The following is a 9853-nucleotide window of genomic DNA, read 5'->3' on the forward strand; positions in this document are numbered from 1 at the left end:
TATTCAAGTGCATTACATAATCCTAGCTCATGCACTTTATTTTCTGATATTGAATTCAGTGTTGATCAATTTGATTGAAAGGAAACTCTCAAAAGGAAGAACAGCATACCGACCGTGTTGTGGCTTTACTACAGACATTACAAAGTGGGAGGAGCTTAGTGTGGTGTAAGTGATTAGAACGACACAAGACATAATATGTGGTGTCATGGAATCATAAAGACCACAGCAGTCATGGCAGATTGTAACTCCTGACTAGTGAGAGGATTTTACTTGTGTATCAGTACAAAGCTTTACTGGACACTTTTGTTTGTGGTTGATGCATATAATTTCTATGACTTTTGACAGTATGACCATTTGCTGGGTAATCTGCGATGTAAATGCATTCACTTGCTTTTATGATTCTGCTGCTTTTCGTACAGGTATATGTTTGAAGGTGGCACAAACTTCGGCTTTTGGAACGGCGCTAACTACCCGTCCTTCCGACCCCAGCCCACTAGCTATGACTACGATGCCCCACTGACGGAGGCAGGTGACCCGACAGAGAAATACATGGCCATCAGACAGGTCATCAGTAAGGTAGGATGCTACTCCGTGTATCATTCTTTACACCGTGTAACATCTCTTGTGTAGACACCACGAGCTAGTGTTACGTAAATTTGAATGAAAGTACAAATGCAACACCCTATTACACTGATAGCCACTGATTAGCTAAAGTTCAATTATTCTCCTAGCCTGCACTTCTCAACCTTTTTTGACCTGCAGCCCACTTTCGCTCCTTCAAAGTTTTTTGAGGCCCAGTTACTTGTGTAATTTAATAAAAGTCCTTTTCAATTTTATTTTGTGAAGACATCACGGCCCACTGGTTGAGAGGCACTGCTATAAGCTCTGTGTTTTATAGTGTACCTAAAAATAAGGAGGATTTCTACCCATTTGAGGAGTTGAACAATAAAAAGAAATTCAGTTTTATACAACTTTTTGTGACCCATATAACTTTCTGAGGTATTTCTTTTTTTGTCTTCTTTGAAATATATTCTGTTTCTTTGCACAGGTGTGAATGTGACTTTTGCATCTGAAACTCACAAGTTTTTATTTAACAATTTAATATCATTGTAGTATCGGTGATGAAAGGGAGACAAAAAAAGTTAGAATTTGTCAAAGCACACACATATTTCACATACATCGATAATACCAAAGTTGTAGGAACAGCTCAAATTTTACTCTTTTGATGTCTGTTTACACTGCAGTACAGCCCCATACCGGTTGGACCCATACCACCGCCTACAAAGAAGTATGCCTACGGGACGATTGACATGCAGTTTACTGCAACCATTTTTGATGTTTTAGACCAGCTGTGTCCATATGGACCCATCTCAACTGACTACCCTATCACCATGGAGGAGATGCAACAAGTGAGGGCGCTTTTCTATTTCTTTTCTTGGGGGGGGGGGGGGATGCAGGGCTAATTTTCTTAAAGTCAAAAATATTTGTTTATAAGCGTATATGCTCAACAAAAATGTTTCCCTCTTAGTTCATACAGTGTACTCCCATTATAACAAACACCGCTACCACAAAATTCTTTTTGCAATGTAGTATTACGAAATTCAGGTTCCAAAGTTATCATCCAAATGTCTTTGTATGCTTTGCTGTTCAGCTATAATGAAATTGTGATATAATAAGAGAAAACTGCTGGTCCTGAGGACTTTGTTACAAAGTGAGTCCCCGTGTATTGTGTCTTTCTTGATGCTCATTGATCAGACCAAAGAGAAAGAAATGGAGGTGGAGGTACGTATTTCAGTCAGGTTAAGAGTTCATAATGGATCACTACCATGAACTGGCTTTGACTCAGTTAGTAGTAGAATTAGCTGGTGCAAAGTAGGCGACAGATTCCAAGCTAGTTCCTTCTTTTCAATTGGTCTGTTATGATATTATTGTGTATAGCAATTCATGCAAACCTACTGTAGATAGAGAGCTAAATAGAGAGAGAGAAAAAAAAAACGTATGTGAAATTACAACTCATTTTTCAAGACTAGGACTCTTTTGTATTCATTTGATCATAAGTGAACATATCTGGCTTTGCCATGTATGTGTAACTGCCTTAAAATGTTCTGTTAAAGAATCAGCACCTTTTTTGAATGAGAGCAAAATGTTCTGTGAATTACAAACGATTGAGAACTGAACTCTAACATGTAGCCTAATCACTTGTACTCCAGAGCAACCTTGAATTGCCAAGGATCAAGAATTCAGTTCTCACACTTGGCTAACCACTTGAACTTAATGGCAGCTCCTGCATCTCTAACGTTATCACTTCCAGTACCAAGGCTTCATACTTTACCGGACTCAGCTCCAGCATGACTACAACAACCCAACGAACCTGTCGATCGAAGGCATCAGAGACAGGGGATATGTAATGGTGAATGGGGTAAGTGACCTTTGCCTTCTCCCCCTCCCCCCCCCCCTTTTTTCAGTTTCCTTTTCTTGGCTTTTTCTTTCTGGCCTTTTCTCTTTTTCTCTCCTGTTTTTTCCACTCATTCTGGTTTTTATATTTTCCTTCTCCTCCTCTTCTTCTTCTATCTTTGGTATTCATCTTCTTTTTCTTTGACTTTGACTTCTCCTCTTCATGTTTTACCTCATGCTCTTGTACTTCCCTGTTTTCTTCTTCTATTTGTCTTCTTCTTTGTCTTCATGTGTGCAGTAATCCACCTTGGGCAAGCACTTGACAATTTTGACTTACTTGGGCATATTACACAAACTTTATACATCTCCAATGCAGACATATGCACCTGTTTCATTTCATTTCATTTCATTTCATTTTATTTTATTTCATTTCATTTCATTTCATTTCCACATGTGCTTCAAATATATTACTTTCATACTTACACTTTCCTAGGAATCATACTTACACTTTCCTAGGAATACATTTACATCAGCTTCTGTATATCTTTGCATGAATATCTTTGTGTCTAAATATATCAGCAGTTTCCATGATGCTGACACCATGCACCTGTTTCATTTCATTTCATTTCATTTCATTTTATTTTATTTCATTTCATTTCATTACATTTCATTTCATTTCCACATGTGCTTCAAATATATTATTTTCATACTTACACTTTCCTAGGAATACATTTACATCAGCTTCTGTATATCTTTGCATGAATATCTTTGTGTCTAAATATATCAGCAGTTTCCATGATGCTGACACCATGCTATGTCCATCCTCTGTATTGATTTGCTTTATTGCAGACATGGCTTGGGACGTTGAACAGAGTGAACTGCACAAGGATCACGATCACAGGAAGTACTGGCATGACCCTTGACATCCTTGTAGAGAACCAGGGACACATCAACTATGGCTCAGGCTTGAATGACCCAAAGGTAGGAATACATGTATTAAAAAGACGAAAAAAAGAACTTATATAACTATGTTCATTCCAACTCAGTACGTACAAGACGTACATAGTCAATTAATACTCTGCCCTCTACTCTGTGTGAATGTGAGCAAAGAAAGGTGTCCTTTGAAATAACAGACAGCATTGGTGTCTTTTTTGTTACAATGAACAGTGCTCTGTAAAATATCACATTTGCTAGGATTCAAGCTGGAACTTCCTCTCTGCTCAAGTTGTAGAATTTAAGTTTCATTGAGGTCACACACATGCACATACCCACAAAGAGAAAGTCATGAAATTTTGAAGTCCTTTATCTAAATGTGTCCATATATCTCGATGTGTGCTCCTTTGCAGGGCATTGTGGGTAACGTCACCCTCGACGGCGAAATCCTGAAATCGTGGAAGATCTACTCCCTTGACCTTGACAATGTACTGCCCAAGCTCGTTACCATATACGACCGAATACGCCACAAGTCAGGAAATCTGGTGCAGGAAAGGATGCTGCATGGTAGTGACAGGAACACCTTTGTCCCATCGTTTTATGTCGGGGCCTTTCCCAACGTGACGTCACCACCAATGGACACATTCATGAAGTCCAGTGGGTGGACAAAGGTAAGATTGGCATTAACTACGCCTGTGCAGCACATCTTGTCTACATAGCTATCTATTTATTTTTAATACTTTTTTATAACTCTGCATGGATAGATAGATAGATAGATAGATAGATAGATAGATAGTTTGACAGACAGACAGATAGATAGATAGATACATGTAGATATATAGATAGATAGATAGATAAATAGATAGATAGTTTGACAGACAGATAGATAGATAAATAGATAGTTTGACAGACAGACAGATAGATAGATAGATAGATACATGTAGATAGATAGATAGTTTGACAGACAGACAGATAGATAGATAGATAGATGAATAGATAGATACATGTAGATAGATAGATAGATAGATAGATAGATAAATAGATAGATAGATAGTTTGACAGACAGATAGATATATAGATAGATAAATAGATAGATAGATAGATAGTTTGACAGACAGATAGATAGATAGATAGATAGACTGACAGATATAGACAGATTGTTGTACTGAGAAACACATGTGAAGTTTAATACATAGTCTGAATTTCTAGCTTTGAATGTTTTTCCAGACATTTGTGTGGTCCCAGTTTCATACCCTCCAATATAAATATATCTGGTCTCCCTTTTGGTAAAATGTATCTGCAAATGTTGGCTTTCATTCTATTTTGCTTTAAAGATGTGAATATGGCAGTTGTGAAACAAAATTGCAGAACTACAAAATGGAATGTCTGCATCATAATTATTGCCTTGCCAGGGCTTTACCTTTAACCCTAACCAGGCCGGGCTTTTTGGGGTGTTCTGTGGCCGAGGGGGAGTTGATTCAACCCCCCCCCCCCCCTCCGAGATCTCGGCCGTCGATCACACGATCGCCATGAAAATTGGTACATGTATTACCTGTGGCGTAATCTATACAAAAAGAAATGGAAATTTTCATTATACTAATTAATCATGCTAATATATGCATAAAATCATACATTTTGCTCTAAATTAGAAAGTAAAGCTCCTAGAATCCTATTTTTTGGTGATAACATTCCTTGTAGCATTCTTAACAATGTACTTATTGTTTCATGAATTTCTTCTGTATTTCTTTGTTTTTTTTTACCTTTTGTTTTATCATTTTTTTTCCACAAAATTTATGACAGAACCTTTTTCAAGCATAATTATGCTAAAATTAATTGAATTCAGCATATGAAAGTGAAAATAATCATATCTTCATGAATAAGGTGAGAAAACTCCATTTGCATAGACTTTATACACAAAATCATGTTTTTGAGCCATTTTCGGTCTGACAGGCGTGTATAAAAGGGCGTGCAGTGTCGTAACGGTATGCGCGATTTTTCGCAAAAATGGTGTCAAAAGATGCGCAAGACTTGAAAGTACAAAGTCAGTGAAAGGCGCAGTCAAAAAATTTTGTGCTGCGGAATAGTCACGAAAAATGTCGAGGGGGGTTGATTCAAACCCCCCCCCCCCCCCAGCCTTTTCAGGGTTAATCTGTTGGTAACTCAGGGTTAAAGTTTTAATTTAAAGGCATTTGCAGATGAAATAAAAACCCAGCTTTAATGCTTCAAAATAGTTCCTAAATATGAGCGTGAAATGTGAAATGTGTAGACACTTGAAATCATTATTCTATCATCAAATTTCTATTGAGGTTTTTGTAAAGCCATAAGTTAGAGGAATTTTGAGCTATTATTTCTGTACAATGGTAACTCTCCTTCCTCTATTTGTGCATTCATATCTAAATACGATCAGGGCCAAGCTTTCATCAACAACTTCAACTTAGGCCGTTACTGGCCCCGCGCTGGCCCGCAGGTCACCCTCTTTGTCCCCGCAAATTTGCTCCAAACGAGTCCCGCCACCAACCACGTGCTGCTGTTTGAGCTGGAGAGACCCCCCTGCCTCGGCCAGACCACTCCCTGCACCCTGGAGTTCATCGATAGAGCCATCATCAATGGGACGGTCAGTGCAGAGCGTGACACCTTGTTGGGTCACCATGACGACTTCATCCGCGAAGGTCATGCATACCAGGATCTAGAAAGGCCCGTCTTGTCATTAAAGTGAATTGTTTTCATGTGCCAAAAGGTAATCATATATCAGTACTTAACAGCCTGCTAGGAGCCGCAAGTTTATAAAATTGGGTGTCATGAAGAGAAAGAATGAGATTCTTGAAGTACACTTGTTATCTTCCAAGCTTTGACTTGTAACATATTGAACGTTACAGTTCCATACGAAGCACCCGAGTGATAGACCTTTATCAATCACCTCGCCACAAGTCACTATCTGAGACCCAGTGGTGGGGATAAAAGATCACTGAAATTGATAGCGATGACACGTCATGGCACAGGTTGAAATTGCTGCAGAGGGCGTGTTCTCAACTCATTCAATCGTTTTCCTGCACCTGGCCAGCTGAGTTTCACAGGTATGTTCTTTTGTTTCACTTGTCCTTGTGCTTTCCCTTTTACAGAAAATTGCTAAAATTTAGTGTATTGTTACTGTTGTGGTGTCTTGAGGCTTGTTAAAAACTTCATCATTTCATTACATCTTTACATCCTGATACAAATGTTCTGTATTCATGAATCAAATACTATTTCATATCCGTTTCATGTCAGATTGCTATTTTCGTGCAATCAACCTACACAAAATTTTGAACCAATTTGGATTTCATCATTTGCTAACAGTAGACAAATTAGATCAAAAAATGCATTTGAATTTCTAATGTAGCAATTTTGTTGTGTATCCAAGGTCGTAATGTTGAAGAAATGTATTCTCCTACCTATTTTTTTTTTTATCTAAGTGAAATTTTATAAGCTGTAAGTACCATGTTCATTTCTAAGAATTTTATGTTCATTTTGTTTCAAACAAGTGTCACTCTTGTGTTAAAGTTGTTCATGAATAAGTTATGTTACACTTGAGCTGTTTGTGTTGCATCAATTATAAACACTGCAGTTTCAGTCAATGTAGGTCGAAACTACTTGTTTGCTAAGATTTGATGCAAAACAGAATTTTCACAGTATTTTATTTTATTTTAGAATATCAAAGTTATCTGAGATATTTCTAGTGTTGATTTGTTTATCTGGATATTTTTGTGCACATGAAACTTTTGCAGACTTTGTAAAGACAAGTTTTGCAAAAATAAGATGCACACAAAAGTATTCTAATCTTCACAATACAGTGAATGCCAGTGGCAATTCAGGGAAGTAAAAAGAAAAAAAAAAATGTTTTCTGCTCCAGTTTGTTTCAGTTTTGTGCTGAGAATGGTTTTGATTTTGCAGTTGTTTCTATATTTGTCACTTTTCACACAAATCAAGCATTATGATCTGTCTCCTGTAGGGTAACAAGATTTTTTTTTCATTATCATATTCAACAATTATTATGATAATACAGTGTAATATCAAAATAGGCTCTTCCAAGATTACAAAAGATCTATCTCTTTGTTGCCCCTTTTCAAGTCGTACATTTAACCTCTGAATCCTTAAAGTTGTTACTTTTGTTTCCTGTCGTGGTTTTCAAGAGAACAGATTTTTTTTTGTTTTTTTGTTTGTTTGTTTTTACCCATATGATGCATGACATTAAGCCAAAAAAAAAAAAAAAAAAACAAGAAATGTCCGCGTTTCTTGTTTCATACGTGTGGTTCTACTCCGAAGAGTGCACGTCGAAAACGTTCAGTAGTATGTATTTGTTTAACGCAAAAAAAAAAAAAAAAAAAATAGTATCATGCAATTGCATATTGTAATCATAGCGGTACACCCCTTCCTCTCCCTTAAAAAAAAAAGAAAGAAAAACAAACAAACAAATGAACAAGCAAACAAAAGGAATCAAATTCCATGATGCTGTTTAGCCTGACTTCAGTTATGTAACAATGCTTCCTTGTCAGTAATCAGTGTGCAATATTTATGTCATTGAAGCCTGATTTCCCTGTAAGTAATGGTGTGTAGAGTTACTGTATGTTGAAGTTACAACTGCTTTTGAACAGAGCTGTTGTTGGCTGTTAGGGGCAGGAATAAAGGCCCCGATATATAAATCTAATTCAGTGACTGACAGATGTCATTAACAGAATCTTGGTTTGAAAGTTTGTTTGTTTGTTTGTTTGTTTGTTTGTTTGTTTGTTTGTTTGTTTGTTTTTTGTAGGCATATCATCCTTGTAATCTGAAGAAAAAAAAATCTAGAAACATTTTTATAAAACATATGTCGCATATTCCTTTTTTTTTGGCCACGTAAGTGATGATCAAGAAAGCATTATGAATATTAAAGTTAACATGCATTTGCAATGTAATAGTTCATTACGATGGTGCAGTATATGTACATTATGTTAAAAGATATTCTGAAGCTGAGAATAACATGCACGGATGTCCCTACTTTAATACTTTGCAGTGAAGAAGACAACTACATACAGTGTACGATGTATTCGACCTCCATTGCTGTATTATGTGTTATACATGTAGATTTCGGAGTATGTGGTATTGGTGAAATGCCTGAAAATCCATAACTTTTGTTGATTTTGACTAGATATAATTGACTACTTTATAAGCTTTCCTGTCAGACTCGACTTTCTTCAGCAAATGAACAAGCAAACAAAAAGGAATCAAATTCCATGATGACGTGTAGTCTGAATTCCCATACTCTGGAATTTGTGAGATTTTGCTTAATCCAGCTTATACCTCATATTCCCACTAATAGTGACTATTAGACTTCCGTATTAGAGTTAGGTATGGCCCCCATGTCATGTACAATCCAAATACATTTCCTAATGATATGTTTTGTCAGCTGATCATGAGAAGTTAACACAAGATCACGGTGTTCTGTTCATGTATTTTCTGCATGGAAACTGGTAACAGATTGTAGCTAGAAGATAGAATCCAAGCGATGGGCAGCATAGCGAGAGAGAAAAGAGAAAGAAAGAGCTCTGTTTTTAAAGGACATTAATGAAAGATTTCAGGTACTCTATAGATTTCATTGTTGCACTGGAGCCAACAGCAGAGACTCCAACTCTCCCGTTTTCGACGGGAGATCTCCCGCCGAAAACCCATTTTTGCCAAATCTCCCGTTCTCCCGTTTGAGATTTAACTTCTCCCGCCCTGGCTCAATGTCTCCCGTTGGAAAGGATTTCTACCTTATTGCTATCGTATGTTGCAAAAATAAGCCTTAGATATCACCAGAGAACATCTAGAACCCTAGGAACTTCGCGCTTCGCACACATCAACTTGGAGTCTCCCGTTTGCTAGGGGTTTCGGGCGGGAGAATCTCCAGATCAGAAGGTGCTTGGGGTTGGAGTCTCTGCAACAGACTCTGAAGCCTACCAGCTACATGCAGTCTCATGTTTTACTGCTGCGATGTGATTGAAATGTTAACAATGTACACAGTACACACGTAGACATCTTTGTGAAAACGATGAGAGTTTGCAACTGATTGACAAGTTGCCTTACATCAACGTAAATAAGTAGTGCATTGATCAGTGATTTAGTAGTAGCCATGATGAAAGAAATCATGGGCGTAAGTACTCGAGCAGGATTCGAACCTAAAACCTCCTGATCTCCGGACAGGCGTCATCTCCACTAGACCACCGAGCCTCCGCCCGACAGCAATTGTTGGATGAGAGTTTGTGGAGATGTTATTTGATATGGTGATACATGTATGACAGTCTCAGACAAATCAACTGTATTATTCAGAAAGTGTAAATAAATCTATTTCAGCAACAAATACAATCTCTCTAATTGCTTGCAAGTGTGGTGGTCCTCCTTTTTTATTCCTCTTTAAATGCACCGTCTCTAGTAGCAATTGCTCACTTCTCTGATGAAAATGTTTGCCTTCATGCGCGCTCAATGCAGTCACATAGGTGGTAGTGGTAAAGTTAGTATTTAGCACAGCAGTGAC

At 37.5% G+C, this 9853-nt stretch overlaps 1 protein-coding gene across 1 annotated transcript in view; it reads left to right on the top strand.

Moving 5' to 3' along the window:
- The window catches only part of LOC140243510 (beta-galactosidase-like), a 30082-nt gene extending 23146 nt beyond the window's left edge, over positions 1-6936 (top strand). The window contains exons 8-13 of the mRNA XM_072323181.1: positions 420-576; positions 1245-1409; positions 2312-2419; positions 3244-3375; positions 3741-3998; positions 5735-6936. Coding sequence (XP_072179282.1) covers positions 420-576; positions 1245-1409; positions 2312-2419; positions 3244-3375; positions 3741-3998; positions 5735-6043 — 1129 coding nt within the window. The 3' untranslated portion in view covers positions 6044-6936. The remainder of the gene's footprint in view (positions 1-419; positions 577-1244; positions 1410-2311; positions 2420-3243; positions 3376-3740; positions 3999-5734) is intronic.
- The last annotated feature ends 2917 nt before the right edge of the window (positions 6937-9853 follow it).

Source organism: Diadema setosum, chromosome 20, assembly GCF_964275005.1.
Source record: "Diadema setosum chromosome 20, eeDiaSeto1, whole genome shotgun sequence".
Lineage (NCBI taxonomy): Eukaryota > Metazoa > Echinodermata > Echinoidea > Diadematoida > Diadematidae > Diadema > Diadema setosum.